Below are 22,997 nucleotides of genomic sequence, written 5' to 3' on the forward strand. Positions count from 1 at the left end.
AAGTCATGCCGGAGAACTTCAGAAGTGGAGGATTTAGTCTGCAAAGGTTTTTTTTAAACTTTTTAAAACAGCCTCTGTGTTCTTCCTGACTCTGACTTCCTGCATCACTCTGGTATATGCTGATTGAGCAAGATCAGCTCCAGTGCCCAGTGTCAAAGGTCTCAAAGCACTTGCACAGTCGAGTCCTGCAACATCATTGTGTTTTTTCTCCATCGTTTTCTGCAGTGTTAACATCTGCCCGCTTTCTTCCAGGAGCTTCCTTTAATATGAAGACACTGACTAGGCCAATTCTGTACTGAATAAGCCTTGAAACTGGGGATTCACATCATAAACCCAATTTGGAAGGTTTTTTTTAAGGTTATATATTAACGGTGCTCTGAAATCCTTTTTCCATAGACTCCAATAGAACTAACTACCTTTCTGCAAACAGAGCCACCACATGTTGTAACGATTTATATAATTTCTAGGAACAAATGGACCTAAAGGATGCTGAGAGCCTGAGACAAATCAGACATTCACAACCTATTGAGAAATGAATCAACGCGTACTTGGTCTTGGTCTTTTCATGGAATTGTTACAATAAGAAAAATATATGAATGTAACTGCTGTATTCTTTAGGAATTACAAGGGCAAACGAAAAAACTATTTCTGCACCTGAAATGAATAAAGCCTTTAATGTTCAACCAGGAATTCATGACATAAATGCAAAAAGGAAGAAAAATCCTCACTTTGCTCCAGGCAGGAGGACCGCCTTGAACACAAAGCCATCTGGATACTGGGGATCCTTGAACTTCACTCTGGAAAGAAAATGAAAATCATTTGCAACTGACCACAACAAGAGTTCCATTAGCTCATACTTTTTTAAAGCAAGAATTTCAGAGAAGCAAAATAAATCTCTGCCTCAACACAGAGATCCTGAGACCATGATGGTTCAAATGTTGTCATTTTCTTCTTAACCTCCCTCGCCTACTTCGCTCAGTCATTTTCAACACGTGCCCAAATGTCTTTTCATCCTTGAAGAATGGCTCATATTACAGTAATGAAAGGGGGGATGGTGCGTACACAGCTCAAAACTATGAGGCGATAATAATGTGCTGTCAAACAGCTTTGAGCACCAATGGAAACATGACGACGTCAGTGAAGCTTGTAATAAAAACGATAAGAAAAAAAAAAAGACTAATCTGGGATGGTCTGTCATAACGTCCATCAGAATCAGATTTTTTAGCTTATTTTTGGAAGTGGATGCAACAGTTTGTCATGTTTTTTTTGTGCGACATCTGTGTTAAAGTTGGGATTCAACTCAAAACTGAGATTTTTAAAAATAAAATATTTTCTCATCTAAATTTTTCAGGTCATCCAATTTGGGCTACTTGTAGACAACAGATTTCACCACTGCTGATGAGAATCTGGCCTCCAACTCCAAATGGCAGTTTTCAGTGGACAAGTCAGTGGTGTTGAAGCCCAAAGGAAATGCATAAGATCAGAAGGTCAGCAGTGAGACCAGGACCTTACTTTTTACGTATCAGATTATCAGGGATGCCCAATTCCAATGCATTGTAATAGAGAAATATTTGCTCTATTCCATGCTGCACATATTTACTCCATTTGTCTCAATATGACTTCCCTTTTTACTGTAAAACTTAATTAAAGGGTTGTGGCTTTGATACCATAAAGATCAGCATGCACTGCAGATGCAGAATTGGACTTTCAGAGAGGGAAGTGGAGAAAAGAAAGAAAAATAAAAACAGCAGGAATGTTTGATACAGTCCAGAAGGGCACAAGCAGACAAACCTGAAGCGGACATCAGCCAAATTCAAATCAGGGAAGGTTTTTGCTTTTTATAAGTATAGTTGTGGAATTTTTATACAAAGGGATTAAACAGGAAAAAAACGACATGACCATGAATAATTAAAGACACCTCATGCGTGAACTATCACCAAGAAATATGTAATGTGTAAAAAATTGTGTAAAAAATTACACAAATCTGAACATTTTACTTGGTGCCAAAAATATTTAATCTGACCATTTAACTGCAATTGTAAAGGCGTTTCCTGTTCTTTGTTCGCCTCCAGCCATACTTGACATCATCGTCATTGTTGGTGGAATTTTAAGTTAAATCCAATGAGTCTTCCCGACATGTACAGTAAATATCAATGCTACAAAAAAGTTTGTGTTGACTTACCCGATTGCAGTGTTCTGTGAAATATCTCGCAGCATTGGAACAGGCGACCTCACCGTACTGCAGGATAACCAAAAACAAATACATGAGGCAGATGTCACATTTACCCAGCTCGTCTTCCGTTGGCTTAGAGCGGTGGCAACATGGGACAAGAGGCAGAGAAATGAGAATAAAGTCGGTGTTGCTTACTTATCTGGTAGAATAGGGTCGTCATCGAGATTTAGTCTACCTTGGATTCCATGGCACAGCTCTGCAGGGATCTCAGTGTCCTGATGGAGACAAAGCTGCAGTTTGTATCCACAAACAAATGATGGTTTAATGCAGCAACAATCTATTATTATGCTTCCTCTGATCTTCTTAGGCCATGGACATAAAAGGAGAAAAAAAAACTAAAACATCTAAAGCGCAGTTAAAAAAAAAAAAAAAATTCTGAGGGATGAGGCGTTTTTTACAATTCTCTAGCATCTTTTTAAAGAAGTTGTTTTAAAATACCATCATCTAGAAAATATTTGAGCTCCAAATAAATTCTTGAGGGTAAATATCTGTTACTATGACTCTGTGAATAGATTACACATATTCTAAACTAGTGTCACCTGCCTTGTATATGAGCAGCAGCGTCAGTCCTCTACCTGAAAAACGGCTTTCTACGGGTCTCCAAATCTGCCGTTAGAGATCACACATCCAAATATTTCAGGGACTTCAAGCATCCACATTCTATGTTGACTTGAGTCCACACTCAAAGCCATAGTACCAGAAATTTACCCTAAAAATGTGAAGGACCTACTTCAAGTAGTTTTATAGATAATGGAATTTTAAAATGGACCCTCAAAAAAAAAAAAAAAAAAAGAAAAAAAAGGAATTTTTGTGGCCAAAACTGTGATGGTCAGGTGGGAAGATTTTTCCTTTTAAACTGCATGTCTGCACAGGAGGTTTTTGTCAAATGTTTTTCAGTAGTTCATCTCATCCTCATCTGACAGTTTTATTTATTTATCAAATCTGTACCTGTCGTCTAGACGGGCTACGTAAAAGTTCAAGTTCATGTAACTGCAGGAGAAGAGGGTCCTCTGAGGTGAAGGCTTTTCTCTCGTGGAACGCAGCGATAAATAAAACCTGCATTATTCTTTCAGTCAGACTGCGAGGCCTCTGAAACTCTGAATCCTCTAGATGAACTAATTTTCCTTCGCATCAAATTCATTTCATCGCTGAAAGCAAAGCACAGAAGCTTGCTTGACTGTTCAGATGCACTCATTAAGAAGTATTTACCCAGCAAGTCTACGCATCGATTGCTTCGGTTAATCAGTGAGACTAAACTCAAAGCGGGCGACACCTGCATAGCTTCAGCGCACATCTGCAGCACAGTGACACAGCAGCATATCAAAGTTTGAGCCGCAGAAGAAGAAGACTGTTATTACAGACGCAAACCAGCTGACTCTGTGTGTGTTCCTGTCTAGCTATCTTTGTGAGGACCGAAATCTGCAAAAAAAAGTTTCATTTAGTTGACTTTCATAGAAGTTGTTATTGCACGGTCCAAGGGGCCGCTGGATCATCCAGATTTTTCCTTTGAAATTGCTGTTGAACTTATCTGCCCCTCTTCTCCTTTTCCTCGATGGTCCTCTTCGCATATACTGTATCCGATCCCTGTGACTGACACACTCACCCGTCCTCACAAGTTTAAAGACCTTTTTGAGGCTCAAAATGTGGTTTTAGTGTCAGAGTTACAATTGGGTTATGGTTAGGTTTAGGGTAAGGGTTAGGCATTCATTTTCATTTTTAATGGTTAGGGTAAGGGGCTAGGGAAACCATAGTGTCAATGAAGGTCCTCACTAAGATAGCTGAACAGGGTTGTGTGTGTGTGTGTGTGTGTGTGTGTGTGTGTGTGTGTGTGTGTGTGTGTGTGTGTGTGTGTGTGTGTGTGTGTGTCTCTCACGATAACACTGAGCTAAAAAGAGTTTCCTTTGAATTGAAGTTAAAGTTAAGGTTTTTTATTAATTTATTTTATTTAACTTTTCATTTATTTACTGACACATTTTCACTGCATTATTTGTTCACATTTTCCTCTTTTATTATAATTATGTCTCTATTCTTTCACATTACCTGCCTTTATGTTTAGCTTTCATTTATTTATTTTTTATCTGCAGTGTTTCTGTATGATGGCTGGGTGTCTATATCTATGTGTAGGTCATGGTGCAGGGATGGAGGGGTGATGAGAGGGTGTAGTCAAGGAGATGCATGTGTGTATTTTTGTTTATTTTCTGTTTTTAATGTGCACAGCACTTTGAGTTCAATCTTTATTGTATGAAAAGAGGTAAATAAATAAAGTTTTGATTGATTGATTTGACTGAAGTGAATGCTTACTGACGGCGTCGGGTTTCTTACCTCGTTAGATTCTGTGCGATACAGTTCATGGATGAAGTCAAAGAGTGGGTGAGACTTCCCCAGAAACAACACGTCACTTCCCAGGCTGTTTCTCCTCTCTGAAACAGAGGACAGAAAGCAGGTGTGGTTAGAAAGGAGAGAAAAAACAAGTGTTCACAAACTGCTACCCTGCTCACACAGGTCTGAGTGTAAACGGGAGAGAAGCCCATGATTAGAAAACAGAAAAATAACGAGATAAATGACCACATTTATGTCAGAACAATGAAAAGAAGGGTAAATATGGGTTCTACTGCAAACTGTACGTTGTGGGGATGATGTATGCAAATACATAAAACGCACCTGTCTGACTATAACACAGTTCTTTAGACCCTTTAACCCTTTATCCAAACATGGAGAGGAGCAGAGATGGCAGCACTGCAACCCTTTAACATTTTGACACTACAGCCAACCCCAGCTATTGGAGTGGTTTGTTACTGCATTATGGTGATAATGTCAGAATTACAAACATAAAGTGAGTTTTACATCAAACACCTTTATCACAGAAGGTAAAGTTCACCGAAAGAGAAATCCAGATGTTACATTTGATACGATGGGCTTTTACTCACTTTCCTCAGGAGTGAGGTCGGGGTAAACATCAGCCAAAGCCGCCCTCAGCCGACGTTCATCCACAAAAGGCAACAAGGCAACACCTATGAAAGTAGCACCATGATATAAAACAAGTGCACTTACAGTAATAAATAGTGTAATCATGTAATAGTACAGTATTACATTCTCTAAATCTGTTTTTAATGTGTACTCAAGTTATAGCTTCTCCTTTTTAAAACTTTTATTTTGAAGTCACAGCCTCTATATTCCCGCACTGAAACATTTTTTAAGTTTCTGCTGTTTGCACAGGGAATTTGAGCCCTTCATACCAAAATGACCCACATAGTTAATAACAAATAAAAAAGTGTGTCGAATGAAACGTTGACTTAAAAATATATTTCCATTTATTAACAATAAAGATTAAACAAAAACAGCTGTAATAAACCTCTCTGTCCACATTATTTAAATGTCACAGACTCACCCTGCCAGGCGTATTTCTTGCCGTTTAGATCAATGGCAAAGTCATCGGGGTAAAAGTCGATGATCGAGGAATCCTGCATCAAAGGAAGTGATTTCATTAATTATTTTTTCATTTTTCAAGTAAAACTCAAAAAGACACTGGTACAATTACCACAACTAAAAAGATCAGAGAGCAGCAATACTGCTGAGGTGTTTCATGCCTGAAACTTACCGGACTGCTCATGAGGTTCCTCCATGTTGGTGGCAGGAAGTTACCGCTGGCGGCAGGAAACACTCCCATCAGCTGCTCCAGTGGCTTGAACTGCACGAAACACCCAACAAACAGTCATGTCTGTTGATTAAACCCTGTAGAGCAGACGCTGTAGTGTGCAATGCTGCTGTACGATTCACATTTGTGCGCTGGTCTGTCTTGCATTGCTTTGACATGATCAGTTGATCAAGTTGGATTTAAGATTTTCTTTTTTTTTTTTTTTTTTTTTTGCCTTGTCTGTTCCACACAAAGTTCCCGCCAGAGTGAACATTATATTACATACAGCAGATGAGATAATTGAATTATTCCAGCACTTTCTTAATACGACTTCCTTTTTTTCCACCCTTTTGTTACATCTCCCAACTTTTTTAAGACATATCAAATTCAAAAGGAACTGGTTGTATAATTATAGATTTTCTCAGTTTAAACCTTTGATGTGTTTTCCTTGTTCTACTGTTGTTCATTGCGTTGTTTTAATTTTCATTTCATAACGCCAGCTTAATACTTAGAGAAGACGAACAGGTCAACTGAGGTGAACTTTTACGGTGTTTTAGTGAATTTCTTTAATAACTTGAGCTGCTATCAGTGGCTTTACAAGCAACAAGCTATAGCAGCATTTAGTTTAAAGGAACATGACTGATTCAACACACTTTCAGATTTCACTGCAGGAAAAACAACATTTCTCACTGAAAAGTCACAGAGAGAAAGATTGAGAATAGAAGAATAGAAGAGGAGAGAAATAAATCCATTCTTACTGGTTTGGTGTTCTTCTCAAAGTCTGAGAACATGTCTTTGATGTCTTTGAAGTCAGAGGCGAACGGTGCGTAGTGGAACGGGAAGTACCACTTCCAAGAAGCACAGCCCTGCAAATCAACGAGTAAACAATTCAATTCAACAACTTAGCTCTGAGCTTAAGATCAGTTAATGGGGCCAATGTTTGACTGAAAAAAGAAGCTTGCTGCATATAAAGTAATTAAAGCTTTTTTTGTGGATCAGTAAAATATACAAGGGGACAGTTAACCTCTGATCTACAGATCAGGGAAAACAAACTATACACAGCTTAGTACTGAAGCAGTTTTAAACTTACATTTCACATGTTTGTGAACACAGAAGATCATTTCTGGTAATGCCTGAGATCATAAACTGCTTTTAGTGTGATGCTGGTGCACACATTGAAGTTATTCACAAATATGAAGAAGAATCCACATCTCACCAGTGGAGTTCTTAGTGGCTTTATCCCTTACCTGGATAATAAATTCGCTTTATGTTCACTTTACAATAATAAAAATACAGAAAATCCAAAAATCAACACATTTCAGTCACTCACATCAGGCATAACTCTCATAAAATCTGGTGACTCATTTTCTGCTCAGTTTAATCGTTGGTGTTAGTTTATTGTTGTTCCCTTCATTCAGCGTTAGCTCGTTTGGCACGATATCAACTCAAGCACCCAGATGAGGGGGAAAAAAATTAAAAGCAACTTCGAAATGGAAGCAGAAAGCTTTTCTCTGCCCTTTTTCTTTAGCGGCACTAAGCTTAAAATCCAATCTGACCAGTCTAAGGTGGCAGTGCTGACATTTTAAACCTTTCACTGAATCCTCAGACAGCTTTTGCTTTTTATTCAAACTTTCTACACTTTCAGACATGCCAGATTTTTTTTTTTGTTTGTTTGTTTGTTTTTGGCTTGATGGTTAAACAACAAGAATGAGGAAAAACAACCCTAGACTGTAGTTCAAACCATGATGCCTCTGAGGGAAAGAAAATAAATAAATCTCTCCCACACCTGCTGAGAGGCTCTTGCATCTAAAATGTAATCACCTTCCTCTGTTCTGTGTTTCAGAAATGTTTGCTGACAAAGAAGAAAAAAGCTCTGGGGAAAGAAAAAAAAAAAAAAAGTCGTCACCATGCAGTTGGACCACTTATCCTTCCTGAGCAAACATGCCTCGCACCAAAGAACAACCTTCACTTCCCACAATCCACCTTTGAGAAAACGAGGTCCTCCGGTAAATCCACCAATCCTTGAATTTCAGCCAATCTCAGCTTTAAAGCCCAGCACTCTATTATTAAAGGTGGTCATTCAAATGATAATACGGTCCTTTTACCATGATAAAAGGCAGAGGAGGCTCTGATCGCCACATTCGGACGATCGCACAGATCATTTATGGTAATATGGCAAAATGTTTTGTCTCAAGGACTCGGTTCATTTGTGGCGGAGGCTGGCAGGGTCAAAGATCACGAACTGCAGCAACAAGGGGGGGAAAAAATATATATATATATACACATTTACTGTCCTGATTCAGAACAGCTGACAACAGGAAGTGAAAGTTGTTACCTCAATATGTTATTAAGTACATGAAGGAGCCACAGATTCAACATACACAGACCTTTCAGTTTAAATATATAAATGGGTGATTTATTCACACTGTGTTCACATTAGTGAGTCAAATAATCAAAAATTCATTAACAGATTTTTTTTTTTTAAATAAACTGAATTTACTGATTTAAAATCCACATGTTGAAAAAAAAAACAATTTTATGACATTTCACTAAAATTATTTGGGAGGCACGGAAATATCCACAGAATATCATTTGTTCACTGGTTATTAACATCGACATTGAGTGATCGATGTATTATTTGTTTCTCAAACTGGAAAGCAGACATCTGTAAAAATGTGGGACATTTATTCATGTAACCATTTTAAAATTTGATATTTCATTGGTTCATAATCTGTGCATGTTTAACGACTGCGAGTATGAAAGTACGTCTGAATTGGTTGACTTAGGATCCAGTTACTATCCAGCTGCTCAAGTTTTTTGTTATTTCTTAAACAAAAACCAATAAAAATACTGAAGAAAAATGACAGATGACTCAAGAAAGATTACAGTAATATTACCCCAGTGATTACCAAAGTTTTTAAACAAACATTTTAAACTGATCATCTCCATTTTAAGTTATAAGAACAACAAAACTCGCCCTGTATAATTATCACCACTGATGAGCAACATCAAATCCTTAAGGAGATTTGAAATGTGTCAGGGCTCACCACAAACATTCTGCTTATATTTATTTTTCAATTTGCGCTCATTAGATAACGTTGATATGGTTTGTTTTTTGTACAGCTCAACTAAATCAGAAAAGGTCACAATGCTGGGAACACTCGGGTCCATCAGCCATGAAATGTAGAGAAATCAGGAAACAGCTCAACCTTCTTTAAACTGAAGAAATAAAGCTCAGTTTCCATTCAGCCTGAAATAAAATAACATTTTTGGACACAGGTTTCTCCCTTCGTTGACTTTTACCCCGACAACTTTGCCCTTCAAAATTGCCTGTCAGTCCTGTAATGCTGTAGAGCCCATTAACATCTGCATGCACCGCCACAAATTACAATAAAAATACTAAAAAGGTAAATCACCAGTGTCAACAAAGCATGAACATTCAAACTGCCATTAGAGAACAGCCTGCTAGTTGGAAAACTGTCATTTGTGGCCATTCGGTTGTAAAGAAATGAATTATTGGCAGATGAGACCTTTTCTGTACATCCAACAGATTACTGGAGGAAAAAAAAAATCGGTTTTTCGCCCTTATGATGAAAAGCAGAGACAGAACGGGGATAAACTGAGCTCTGTCCTCCCCGATCACTTGGTGAGGTGTGCGTGATCTTAACTCCGTCAGTGGCGAGGAGAAGCGTGAATGTGTGGCAGCGAAGAGCAGACACGTCTCCGTCCGTCGAGGGCCCGCTAATGAATTCACTCAGAGCGGCCCCCTGAGACGGGCTTTGGATTGGCGAGCGTGTGGAGTCGACAGAGTGTGCGTACGAGGGGAGCACAATCAGCCAGGACAAATCCCCCCCGGCTCAGCCTGAGGTGCCCTGGCTCTCCTGGAGAGGGACCCCAGCTGATTATTTCATTTCAACATAAAGATCAATATTTTACAACACTACAGTGATTCGTGTATAATCACACTGCAAACAACAGCAGAAGATCTCAGTGTGAGATGAGCACGAGTTTATTTCGTGTAAATAAGTAAAACTAAAATAAAAACATAGTAAATAATAATAAAAGTGAGAGTCATTCATGTCGGAAGGCTTCATCTAAATGCAACGAAACACATATCAGTCCCTGGGTTAACTTCACTTGTGAGGAGGATTTATCAGAGGACCTTGTTACCTCAGAGGTGAGTTGTGGGAAGTAAAGGTCGCATTTCTGTGTCAGACATGTTTGCTCAGCAACAATAAGTGTACCGACTCCTCATTAAGGTTTTGGTTTACTTCCTATCAGGTGTGTGGACAGGCAGGATTAAAGATTAAGCTGTAGCGATCTTTTATTTTCATGTTTTCAATCATCACACAACATTTTTCCTCCGAGTCCTATTCAAATGCAAATCATCTTCAAAAACAACAAGCAAGTGGTTCTGATCTGGTTCTGCTCATTTCCATATTTTGATTCTTGGACTCTACTAGAGCAGCTTTGCATAATTCACAGTTCAGAATAGTCCTTATTCTTATCGTTCCAATCAGTTTAGCCTCTGACGTTTTAGCTCCTCTCCCTTAAACTAACTTCTTCTCACTGGCTGCTCCGTATAAACAAAAGGTTTGACCCACATTAAGGATATCCTCTCTCTGACTTCACACAAGACCACAAGTAGTTAAAGAAATGAAACCGAGCAGTCAGACCAGTCTGAAGACTGAACTTTAGGCTCTCCAACACACTATTAAAACTTTGGAAGGACAAATGCTCTTCCTTGAGGAAGAAACATGGTTAGAAAAAAAAATTGTCATCAGAGATCACTTAACAGTTTGGTGAAATCAAATAGACTAAAAATAAATCAGAAGCACTCACGGCTGTATTACTAAAAGTAAGAGCATTTCCACATATGAATATGAATAGGCCTCACGGTGTTGGGACTAAACACGTGTACCCTTAAGAAAACCAGCTATCAGTGAAGCTAATTGTTAAACAGGCTCGAATCTTTTAGGAAGCATAAAGACTGAACCCAGGTCATGTGGTCTAATAAGCCCAGATACACCCTGATTTAGAGTGACAGGAACATCACAGTGAGAAGAACATCAAATTAAGTTAAGCACATGCCTAGCAGCAACAATACAAGCAAGTGAAGGCAGTTTTATGAGTTGCTTACATCAAGGCTCAGCAATGTTAGTTTCCTAAATAATTATGTCACGTGAATACCTGAATATACTGAACAACCAGGTTTTACCATCAATGGACGTTTCACAGGGCATGAAGCTCGTTTCCACATAGACCTGGAGAAGACTTCACACAACTAGGCTGCCTCTCCCACTATCTCTACAAGCTTGTGGTGAAAAATGAAAGCAACTTATCTTTAATGTCCAGCAGGGGGCAACTCCTTTCACTGCATGAACAACTCCTGTTGTATCCAGATCTACAGGAAAGTGTCCCTCCTGCACACTTTGTTTATGACCTCAGCAAAGTCCCTTCTGGTTAGCTGATGCTCTCAGCTGCTAGTTTAAAGTATACGTGAATACAACATGACGTTCATTTTGTGTATTTAAAGTAAAATCGAGGATACAGCAGAGGAAAAGCAAGTATCAACATGTAGTGCTCTTCTCAGTCAGATCCACCCATTTCCTGTAACTCAGGTTTCAGCAAACAGCAACAAAATCCAGAACGATCAAATGCTTCAGAAACTAATGAGCGATACTTAACCCTGATGCATCGAGCAGGACAGAGACTCTCACTGTACGCTGAACACAATGACAAAGCTTTATATTCTATTCTATTCTATAAATGGCTTTATCCATGTTACTCAGTCGATGTGCCTTACAGGATCACCTTTACAGAGAATGTGAGGTTTCTGTGTCAAACACAGGTTCTGGTTAAGGTTGCGAAATGACAAGAAAAAAGCATCCATATCCTTTAGCTTCCCCTCAAAAACTTTAGTGATTTTCTCAGTCTTTGTTTGCACTGTTAGCACAAAGTTCTGCTCTGTGCATCATTCACCTTAAATTTTTCCCCTCAGTGTCTACGTGAAAGCTAAAATATCCAAAAGTTAGAATTCACCTTGTGGCAGCCACACTCTTGATTTAATTTTACGAAAGCTATCGTTAACTTTTGTTAGCAAGAACTTAATGCGATTAATCTTTTTACACATGTATAAATAAGACCTTAACTAAAAAAGAATGTTACAAAAAAGAGAAAAAGAACCGCTGAAAGACGAGTATGTGGAAGTTCAAGGAGAGAAGCACTGCTCTGAAAAATAAACTCTTAACCTTACCAGCAATATTTGGGAACTTAACATAATTTGATTCTGTAACTCAGAAACAGGATCAGAAAGGTTGATGTTGTGCATAAATTCATCAAAAAAAGGACTAAATACACCTGCCTCTCCATTTGTAAAGGTGGAAATTTAGCTTGGATCGTGGTATGTAATGAAAGCTCGGGGTTCAAAGTTCAAAGAAAACTATTAAACGGTTTCTAAAGCTAGCATCTGGGTGAAGTAAAGGCTTTATAAACCAGTGAGAATAGGTTTCTCAGCAGGAAAAGAAAAAAAAGAAAAGAACACATCGCTGCTGAACACAGGCTCGTTTGTACACAGTACTGAACCCACCGTGTGACTTCAGTTACCTGGTAATAGTAGCGCAGTACCCAGCAGAGACCCTCCACATACGACTGGACCACCTTCCGCCTGAAATCCTCATCTGTCGCGTCCACGTCAAACTTGTTCTTGTAGTACCTCTGCTTCCAGCCTTCCTCCCACAACCTGCAGGACACAAAACGGGTGGTCACAACTTCTTCACCAACAGCACTAACCAAGAAAGACATTACACACAGGCCCAAACACTCTGAGATTTAAGTCATCTTATTGGAAACCACACTGTGGGGTTATTATTAAGTAATTTAGTCATCAGTCTCCTTAAGAATTCAAATGAATAATAATTAGCAAGTATCTCTGTCAGCGTGCGTGCACAAATCAGTCTTAGCTAGTAGTAGTACAGCCAGAAAATGTGGCACTGGGAAGTTGATGGTAAGTGCTCTGCATTTTGTTTTGCATGTTTTTCTTCCATCTTGTTCCTTAGACCTGAATAATAGAAAGAGTAATTTAGAAATATTTCCCGGTTGCACATGTTTTTATCTGGAATGTGCCATTCCACATATTTATATGTGCTTGGGGTAGTAACGGCAAAGGACTGGTAGGTCTTTAGGTGTTAGGTGAGAGAAGTTATTGTGAGGATCACCTCAGTGACCTGAAGGCCAAAAATGGAATTAAAAGATCCACATATATTGTGGAGCCGATCCATAAAACCAAGCGCAAGTTTAACAGACAGCCAGTGGCACTGAGCCCAGTGGTGGATGACTGTTCAGTCCTTTAGAGACAAATAGGAAAACAGAAGAGGACCTATAATGGATCCTTTTGTCTAAGCTGGGGATATTTGAACAGTTTCAGATACGTGGTAAAAAAGTAGGCCTCGACACATCACACCATGAGGTAGTCCCCTTAAATTTATGTCACAAACCGCACAGCTCTGAAGTTCTTTCACAATGAAACATAAGACAACTGATTTTGCATCATGAACAAAGATCTCATGGAGCTACCACGAGAAGTCACACAGTGGACTCTGCTAAGCTTAAAACAGATTGTGACTGGAGATCAAACAGAACAGTGTCAACTACCACAGCCAATCAAATTTCATATTTACCAGTGGACTGTCCAAAAGGCCAGGAGATGACCTTTGGAGTAGTTAATTAGGCATCAACACCCACCTTCCCAACACTGACCTTTAAATAAAATCTAATTTGAGGGAATTCTGCCCAATGCAACATTTTGGGGGTTAAAATGTGGATTAATTTGCGCACAGCTCCAGACTTCCACTAAAATGCTTTCATTCAACATCAGTAACATCTGTCTGAACCCCACCACCTCCAACAACTTCACAATGTCAATTTTTTTTTAGACTGCTCCCACCCGTACTGATGACCAGACAAAAGGCTTGATATCTCAGTTAGTAATAAAGATGGGAATGTTGGAAATCAACTCCACTGGTACAAATACTGCCAGTGGCCAAGAATTGCAAATCCATTGTTGATTATTGGCTGACATGACCAAATCTTTACAGTTTAGGTAAATCTGAACAACATATTCAAATAAATGGCTCATCTATAGGCTGAAAAATCAGCTGGAACAGTTCAACGGCTATGACTTCGCGGTAGATTTGGGGCGGCGATGCCGTTCTGCACACATAATCAGGGTCGTCCGGCATCTGCGCGACGGCTCCTCGGAGCGGCCCGCGGGAAGCTGCCGACTCCTGAGAGAAAAGCCTCCATGAATACCAATTTAGCCCGATGGATTTAGCAGCTCTGACGAGTGCGTCACAGAGGAATTTACTCGAACGCTCCTGCTTTCCATATTAATCACGTGCAGAAGGGAAGTGGGAGCTGTTCAGCAGAGCAGGGAGTGTGTGTACAAATGTGCGTACTAATATGTATGTGTGCGCGCGCAGCGGAGATGGCAGAGAGTTAAAGAGCTTGTGGTGCAGCTCGGTGGCATTAATGAGCACGTCTCTCCTCTTCTGTTTGTTAAAGCGACCTTTGCTGACTGAAGTTCATCTGCACAGATTTATTTTTAAGGCGTTTTATTAACTGCACGCACGCGGTTCCCTGGGCATTCAAATTACGGGTTATTTGTGGTTATGAAGGAGCTTCCAGTTATAAACAGCTTCAAGAAAACTCGACAGACAGCAGCCGATTTACAATAATGATGAAATAAATGACTGACCTCATAAACAAATAGTTTTGTTTTGCCCGTTTTCTGGTCACCGTGTGAGCCCAGCAGAGACGCTAAATGTGCTGAGAAAGGAGCCAATGAGCAGCTTGTCTGACACGCCAGCTTTGTTACTTGCAGAGTATTATTCGGGTTGTGGTGGTTTGTAAAAGCAGGTTTAATTCAAGCATAGGTCTTTGGTGTGGGCACTTTGAGAGTTTGTACCTGAGAAGTCAGTGAAAGTTGTGTTATGAAACCTTGTTTTCACACCATAATTAATTTATTGTGATTAACTTTACTTATAATTAACTTAAACTAAAAAATGTCTTGCTCACAAAGTTGTATGAGTTATTAAAATGATTAAAATTACATTTCTATGTGCTGTTGGGTTTCTTTAATCATAAAAAAGAATAAACCCAGTAAGACAGGGAGTCTTGACAGGCCTACAGCTGAAGTTTAAATTATGCCAAGCTTTAAATAAATATCTTTATTAATTCCACTGATAACCACTTTGGCTTTAAAGCCAAACATTCACTGACCTGTGTGCACATTCCTAATTGTAAATAAATACAGGGGGGGGGAAAGTGTGTTGAGTCAAAAGAGGGGTGCCCAAATACACCATAAGTGTTCATCACGAGTGTTCAGGCTTACTGGAGCTGTGTCCTCGGTTCTTTTTAATCTATATGTTGATGACTTATCAAAGAAGCTGAAAGTGGGTGGATGAATAGCAGCTTTCTAGTGAACCGCATTATGTATGCAGATGATTTTGTGGTCTTTAGTCCTCTTTGCAGTGGTCTCCAGCAGCTCCTTCATATATGCTTTGCTTATGATGTGGAAAATGAGCAGAGCATAAGAGCGCTGTCATGATTAATAGAGCCAAAGAGGAGAAACGGGGGAAAAGATATCCTGAAATTAAACCGTCAGTCTGGAATCTAACTGTCTGCACTAAGATTTAAGACTAAATAAGACTTCGGATCAAATGATGGATGACGAAAAACATGAAGTAGTTACAGAAGAGAACAAGATGATATGGTGCACGTGAGAAGTTTGTTTGCTTGAATCGTTTAAAGGGGAACAATTTATTTGTAGGCTTATTAATTCTAAAAATGAAATTAATGCGGGTTAGCAAATATAAGAAATTGGGGGGAGATTCTGTATTCACTTTAGATTAAACACAGTAGTCCCACCCTTTGCTGTGAGCCCACCCACCTAGTTTGTAAGGATTTACCTGACGTTGTCTTCAGGCTCCGGCTCGCTATCGCTGTCATCAGCTTTCCTCTTCACTCCCCTGCTGTCTGCACTGTCACTGGGACCTGCAGACGACTACCGAGGGTGATTAAACCCCAACACACACACACACACACACACACACACACACACACACACACAAAACAGAAGAAAATGTACAGATGAGACCAAGACCATGGCAGAAAATAATCAGGAACTTAAATTGCACTTCTCTACATTAAAACCCTGACTGGACTACCTGAGCATGAGCAGAAGCACTTTCAAACACAACAGGTTAGCGGTCTTTCCTTTCACACAGCAGCAGTGTTGTAGTGTTTGCATTGAGCTTTAACAGTTCTGCCTGTGCAGACGAAAATCTTCAAATTCTCCCCAAAGAAACAATTTCATCAAACCGGTGTGTCGCTGGAAATAGCAGAATATTTTAAAATTTCCTGAACAAGCTTTATGATCACTGAGCTGTGCTCCACCGCAGTCGGCGTTCGTTCTCGTTATCTGATACAATCTAAAGCGATTGCTTTGCATTTTAATAAAACAAAAAAAAAAAAATTCCTGGACAATGTCCGTTTTAGTTAAACAGGTCTAAGCTGGTAATATCATTGTTTCATTTGAAGAGAACAGATTCTCAGGTCACTAATGTAATACTTTCAAAAATCTCTTATCCAAGTACTAGTATAGTAGTAAATTTGCATCGGTTTTAAAATGTATTATTCGACCAAGAGCAGCAACAAAATCTTTCAAAAGAAAAAAAAAAAAAAGATTGAACTGATCAATATTTCCTGTAGTTCAAATGAAACGTGATTATTGGTTAATCGTTTTAAAAAAGGGTATATAAAAACTGCCTAATACACTGCTATATATATATTTACATAGTAAATGCTGAGCATTATAAGACCTTTCTGCTGACAATGAGTCGACTATATGCATTCACGTCAGGTAAAGCTGCTCCTGCATATACGTGTGTATCGTCTGTGTTTGAAGGACACTGAATCCGCTGCCTTAGCTACAAGCTTTCCTTTTTTTTTTGCCCCCCTGAAGCCTTTGTACTCTTTTCATTCATGTGCTAATGTATGGTCGCCTATTGACAGCCGATAAAATTTAACGCTGCACGACGGCAGGAAATTTACCAACTTGGGAGACACTTTAGAATACAGACGCTGGCGTTTTGTTCAGTTCAGGGCCGTGCGTCTGTTTTTTTTTTTTTTTTTTTTAAACAGGCTGCCATTTTCTCCAAATATAAATGATGGCAGAGAGGAAACACATAAACTGACTGATAGAGCAGCATTTAAATCAAATTAATTTTTAGATTTTGCTGATAGAAGAATCTCTACAGGAAAAAAAAAAAAAAAGCCTTTTCCCAATAACCTAAACAGCAGAATTAAACTCTCCCCCCCCCCCCGAGTCCTTAAGTGGGTGTTTTCCAGCCCCTGCAGGTGTAAACAGACACACACTTGAGAAGAAGAGGAGGAGAGAAGATTGTGAAGAGACCATGAGATTATTCAGGGGATCGAAATGGTGAGGACACAAACTCTCCCGCGTGTCAGTGGTTTGGTTTTCTGTTGGTTATTTATGACTCGACACACTTTAAAACGATGCTGAACACGTAAAAACCAGCACCATAGATAAAAAATTCACAACTCATAGTGTGGTCAACTTAGGCACACAACTCTCAGTGTGACCTCCCACTTATATTCCACTTAAGAGGGGCAACCAATCAGAAGAAAGTTGGGCGTGGAGAAGAGCAAAGACGCTTGTTTCAAAAGAGGATGAACAGAGGGGGCTCCACTGAGGCTCAGTATAAAGGAAATAATGATTACTTGGAAGCATAAATCCTGCACAGCTCGAGTCCAAGAACAAAAAACATGGTGCTGGAAACTAACGCAGCGAGTCAATGTTAACACAGTGATATACATCTGCCAACTTACATTGCCTCCATTCTTCATCATGGCCTTCAAGGATTGAGCGGCATTCTGAGGGGAGAAAAGAAAAGGACTCCATGGCTCATTGCAATAAAATGTCAGGTTTCAAACAAAACAGTACAGGATACAATAATCACATGACTTATGGGTCCGTTTTTCCTGCAATTCTCGACCTCGCAAATGGTGCCACACAGCAGGAGTGACGTCGTATTTACGGGCTGCAGTTTTGGTGTTATTTTGGCCTATTGTGCACCTCTCACTCGTTGTAGCCTTGCACAGGTTGAAGAAACTTCCGTCTTGACTTCTTCTCCTGCTACACGAGCACACATGTGGTGGTTTGGTCTGAGTGGCGACACCCATCACTCATAGAGTAATGCAAAGAGTACTCGCGCCCTCAGTGTTGGTATAAAAGGCACAGACCCGAGGTCTGATTGTGCCCAACAAAACCAATACTGAGTGTAACGGACCTCTATGAAAAACACAATGCTGGATATGACCACACCAAGTATGGATTGCTGGTCCAGCTCAGTGGTAACTCGTATTTCTGAGAAAATCTCAGAATGACAGATCACGACAACATTATGCAAGAATCAGTAAGAGTTTTGCCAAACTGTGACCATCAGTGCTTAAAGATTTTACACAAAACAAAACCAATCTGATAGAAACAGCCAGCTTTACCATGTTTGACTGCATCCTCATGTCACAGGCCTGGTGCCGAGCATTCTGGACAGCCTCGGGTCGGTCTCTTCTCCCCAGGGCATGAGGGGCAAACTGACCCGTGGTCAGGTAGGCCGGGCCCTGCTGCTCCGCCTGCAGAAACATGGACAGAATATCTCAACTCCAGCCCATAACTGTAAGAATGCAACTATGACAACTCAAAAATAAAACAGCATGTGTAGTTTCAAATACTTTTAGGGAACATCAGGATGAGTGGAAATGCTAAGAGCATTCCTGACCATGACTGATCAGGAACGTGGCATGCCATAAGTAAAATAGAAACACTGTCACACTTTGACTTCTACTCTAGGCTTTGTTTTTGGGTGAAGTCGAATCACACTGATTAAATCAGCTTCATTTTAATTGCATGCTGTGTTTATAGCTTTATAGTGTCTTCAGTAACCATGAAAATGAGACTGATATAAACTTCTCCATCTGAGTTCAACTCGAACTAGAAAAGTATTTTTAAGTGATATCTGCTGATTAGGCAGAAAATGACACATTAGGTTCTCTGCACCTTCGGGGGTGACTCTGCATTGAAAATAAAGGCTAAACATTAGCAGCAGAAACACCTGAAAAGTTTACTTGATGGCACAACAAAGATCCTATATAGTAAATTTAAACTATAAAGCCAAAATATCAGCATCATTTTCATCATACTCACTTTCATTCTTTTTCTTTTCTCTTTGTTTCTTCTCTTAAAGTTTTCCTAAAGAAAGAAGATGACATCGTGAACGATAAAATAGATTCATAAAGAGCAGAAATACTCGAACATTTTCTCGTCTTCATCTCAGGTCTAAAAGACTAAATCTGAGGAGAGAAAGTTGTGAAAATCACCTCATCCTCTTTGCGTTTCTTGAAGATGTTGTCCTCAGCAACGCCCACAGCCTGCATGATCATCTCAACTCGCTCCAGGTTGACGTATCCGTTCTGTGTCAGGTAGCCCTGCAGAAGCACGTATGCACAGGGTGACTCTACACATTAAGTGCAATTGTTCAAAAACAATGATACCTATATCTATATATAACAATGATATCATTTTTCTTCCAGCGTTGGTTAAAACATTTGAAAACAAACAAACAGAAAAACCCTGGACCCTGCTGCCTGCAGAGCTCAGATAAATGATGACACTCACTCCAGTTTTGTGAACAACATCTTTGTAGATCCTGACCAGTCGATCTATCGCTCCCTCTCTGGGGGAAACAAACAAAACCATGAGCCACAGATGCAAACATAAGCTCCTCAACTTTTGTTTCATTAATAGGGATGAAAGACTGAACATACAAATCTCAAATCTTTTTTATACAACAGGGAAAAAAACAAACAAAAAAAAAAAAACACCTTCTGTATATTGCACAAACAAATAACAGCATAAAAAGCTTGAAAACTATACGAGTATGAAAAACACGATAAAGAAAATAATAATAGAGTTACAGTGGATACAGCACTTAATATAACATTTCTGACAGTTGATTAGCTATGAGATGAACTTGTGGCTTTGTAATTAGAACCAATAATAAATAAATAAATACATAAATACTCTCCAGGACATTTGTTAATTTTAATTATATTCATTTTAATTGTTTACATTTTTATATTTAAATTTATTAAATAATTATTATTAAATGTAATTATTATTACATTTTTATTTATTTCACCAAATCTATTATTTAAATCACCTGATTTTTTATATTTATTTGAACTGTATTATTTTTTTATTTTTTTATTAAGTGAAAAAACATGGATGATTCTAATAAGCTCAGGAATAAATACATAAAAATCTATTCACCCGATTAAAGTCTGGGAGGAGACAGAAATGCCTTTTTGGGGTCGAGTCAGAAAGGACAGATTTAAAAAAATAAATAAATAAATAAGCTACCTGCTGTGGCCTTGTCCCATGAATAACAAATGAAAAGTAGTTTTACTCCTCAACCATGTGCATTTTACTTTTTGTGCTTTTTGTTTTCTTTCATTTTCTTCATTTGGTTTCATTTTGGGGTCTTTTTATATTTATATTATGTGTTTTGTTTCATTTGAGTTTCGTTCATTATGTTTCTTTTTTGGACATTTTTTAAAAAGTTGTTGGTGTTTTTTCCCCCCATTTTTCTGTGAATTTGTGGCTTATTGTAACCCAATCATTCAATAAGTCACCCTACTGTTTTCTCTGATTCCCCTTTTACATCATGGTGAGTAACTGTATGTACATTCTGGGTATTATAAAAGTAAACTTATGACAGCGCTTCGTAATAAGTTCTTGAATAACCTTTCACTGCAGACACCCCTGTTACCACTTCCTGAATTGACACCACATTTAAACAGCGTGTTTCAGATTGATAGTCCCTGATGAAAGAACTGTATAAAGCAGTTTTGGGACGATGAACTGACGCTCACCTGATTTCTAAGGACGGAAGATGTGGCAGGAAGTCATTTCCAACAAAGAAACACATAAAGACCCAGTCATCTACACTCCTCTCAAAGTCGAAGGGAAAAGGCAGGCTGGCCATGGTCAACTCTCTGGCCAGGTACTAAAGAAAACATGAGAATTAATGAAGATGATTGAGAAGGTCATTTTATCAATGAAGCAACACTTCAGCTCCTGTTTTCATGTTCAAATGCTGTGCATAACAGATAGAGGCAGAACATTCCTCTGCAGCCCGTCTTTGATTACTTCTGAGAAAAAAAGAAAAGCTGATGATTCAAAGGAAATGTTCAAGGTAAGGCTGAAATCTTACAGCGAAGCTGACCTGAACACTGAACAGAATATATTAAACACATGTAACGAATCCTCAAAACATTATTTCATATTCTTACTCTTCCTCAAAATAGTTTCAGAGGTGCCCGAGGTTAGGAACCATCATTTTAAGCACCACAAAGGCAACACACTGTGTTTTGTTTCTGTAAAACTCATTGAAGTTGGATTGCACAAATTTGATCGTTCTAGATCGATTTCATGTTTGTGAACAAAAGGTGAGATTTTGACCCTAAAATAAACAACTAAAAAGAAAGAAAGCTGATCGAAGTGAGTTTGAGTGACTGACCTCCCGCAGAACACACAGTCTGATGAATATGAACTCCTGCTCAGCCGCCGGCATCGTGTTTGCAAACTCATCATGCTGTAAAACAGACATAGGTTCAGTCCGCTGACAGAGTTTATACTGCGCACTTTAAATGGCAAATGTCAGCAATGGGACATCAAACATCAATTATTTTTCAGCAGTATTTTTTGAGCCAGAATTGACCAAAAGGTGGAGTCCTAAGTTATTATGTAACACTAGCTGGCTTGGTTAGAAAGCTCCACCCGTAAACTGTGCAGGCGTAATAAAGATACAGAAACATGCTAATTGCATAATAACAGACTGATAAAATGTTAAAACTTCATTCAGCAAAACCAAACCACAAACTTCTAGGTCAGCGCGATAGTACAACTATCAGGTAATTTTACTAAAATGCTCCAAAAAGCACCACAAACATGGTCGAGAGGTGGTTCCAGTTAAAATTCCTGTAGGACAAGAAACATGGCCCATTTAAACAGCTCCTACACTGAAACCATTCACAGCTCATTTTGCAATGTGCACAAACAAATGTTCCAGTCAAAGACTTTCACTCAAATCGTGGATCTTCAAACTACGCTTTAAAGCTTTGTTTTTTCAGACAGCAGTGCTAACAGGGACGTAAACTTCAGAGTCGTGTTCCTCACCTGCCCCTGCTTCTCTCTGGGCATCCCCTGACAGTCCTTGATCTCGTGGCCAGTCTGTCCGCAGAGACCGCAAGGTCGCGGTTTGTTGGGTTTAAACTCCTCTCTGATGATCGTGAAGTTTGGCTCGTGAGTGGCCAGGCCCAGCATGATCAGGTCAGCTGACATGCAACGAAAACACATGATCAAACTACTTGGTTAAAATATAAATTAGTCATTCAGACAGCAACACAAGATCTCTTGAATATGCTGGGTCAGAGGAGGTAAATGGCTTCTATTAAGAGCACTTATCCTGACTTTAAGAGGGCGGATCTGAAGGCTTACCGTCAGCTCCACACAGGCAGTGATGTGTGTTGGGGTCATGGTTGGGCTGAGCTGCAAGAGTCGACCATAAACATCGAGTCAACAGAAGATCAGACAGAGTGTGTGTGTGTGTGGTGAAGGCTCGCACTTGATGTTTGGTCATCAAAGGTCACCTATCAAATTTGACTTCAAGATAAAAGAGTCAACCTGATAATCAACAGCACTTTAACTTTGAACTGTGAATCTGTCACTACAGTTCAGAGTACTTCACATCAGAAGCATCCCATATTTTCAGTTTTTCCATTTATCATTCTGAAGTGCAGCTGCATTCAAGGGGAATTACTGTGCTTTTTTCATTTCTTCTATCACAAACACGGTCTTACATAAAAAATGGCTTCAAGGATTCAAACAATGAGGTCAACGTATGTCAAAGCTCAGCTTCAGACTGCTGCAATCTATCCTGCTGCTGACGAGATGAGACATCCCTAATATGGTCATCTCAGGCACAAACC

General features: G+C 39.2%; 1 protein-coding gene across 1 annotated transcript in view; it reads right to left on the bottom strand.

The window, feature by feature from the left end:
* xrn2 (5'-3' exoribonuclease 2) overlaps window positions 1-22,997 on the bottom strand; it is a 43,744-nt gene that overhangs the window by 17,458 nt on the left and 3,289 nt on the right. The window contains exons 8-26 of the mRNA XM_084952383.1: window positions 22,507-22,557; window positions 22,186-22,343; window positions 21,527-21,601; window positions 20,880-21,013; window positions 19,624-19,681; window positions 19,326-19,433; window positions 19,153-19,197; window positions 18,450-18,581; window positions 17,778-17,822; window positions 15,836-15,930; window positions 12,474-12,609; window positions 6,626-6,733; window positions 5,832-5,921; window positions 5,622-5,694; window positions 5,161-5,244; window positions 4,556-4,653; window positions 2,369-2,448; window positions 2,183-2,239; window positions 729-797 (exon numbers count right to left, since the gene is read on the bottom strand). Coding sequence (XP_084808509.1) covers window positions 729-797; window positions 2,183-2,239; window positions 2,369-2,448; window positions 4,556-4,653; window positions 5,161-5,244; window positions 5,622-5,694; window positions 5,832-5,921; window positions 6,626-6,733; window positions 12,474-12,609; window positions 15,836-15,930; window positions 17,778-17,822; window positions 18,450-18,581; window positions 19,153-19,197; window positions 19,326-19,433; window positions 19,624-19,681; window positions 20,880-21,013; window positions 21,527-21,601; window positions 22,186-22,343; window positions 22,507-22,557 — 1,696 coding nt within the window. The remainder of the gene's footprint in view (window positions 1-728; window positions 798-2,182; window positions 2,240-2,368; window positions 2,449-4,555; window positions 4,654-5,160; window positions 5,245-5,621; window positions 5,695-5,831; window positions 5,922-6,625; window positions 6,734-12,473; window positions 12,610-15,835; window positions 15,931-17,777; window positions 17,823-18,449; window positions 18,582-19,152; window positions 19,198-19,325; window positions 19,434-19,623; window positions 19,682-20,879; window positions 21,014-21,526; window positions 21,602-22,185; window positions 22,344-22,506; window positions 22,558-22,997) is intronic.

The sequence above is a fragment of the Perissodus microlepis genome, chromosome 15, assembly GCF_051167445.1.
Source record: "Perissodus microlepis isolate ML-2025 ecotype Zambia chromosome 15, ASM5116744v1, whole genome shotgun sequence".
NCBI classification, from domain to species: domain Eukaryota; kingdom Metazoa; phylum Chordata; class Actinopteri; order Cichliformes; family Cichlidae; genus Perissodus; species Perissodus microlepis.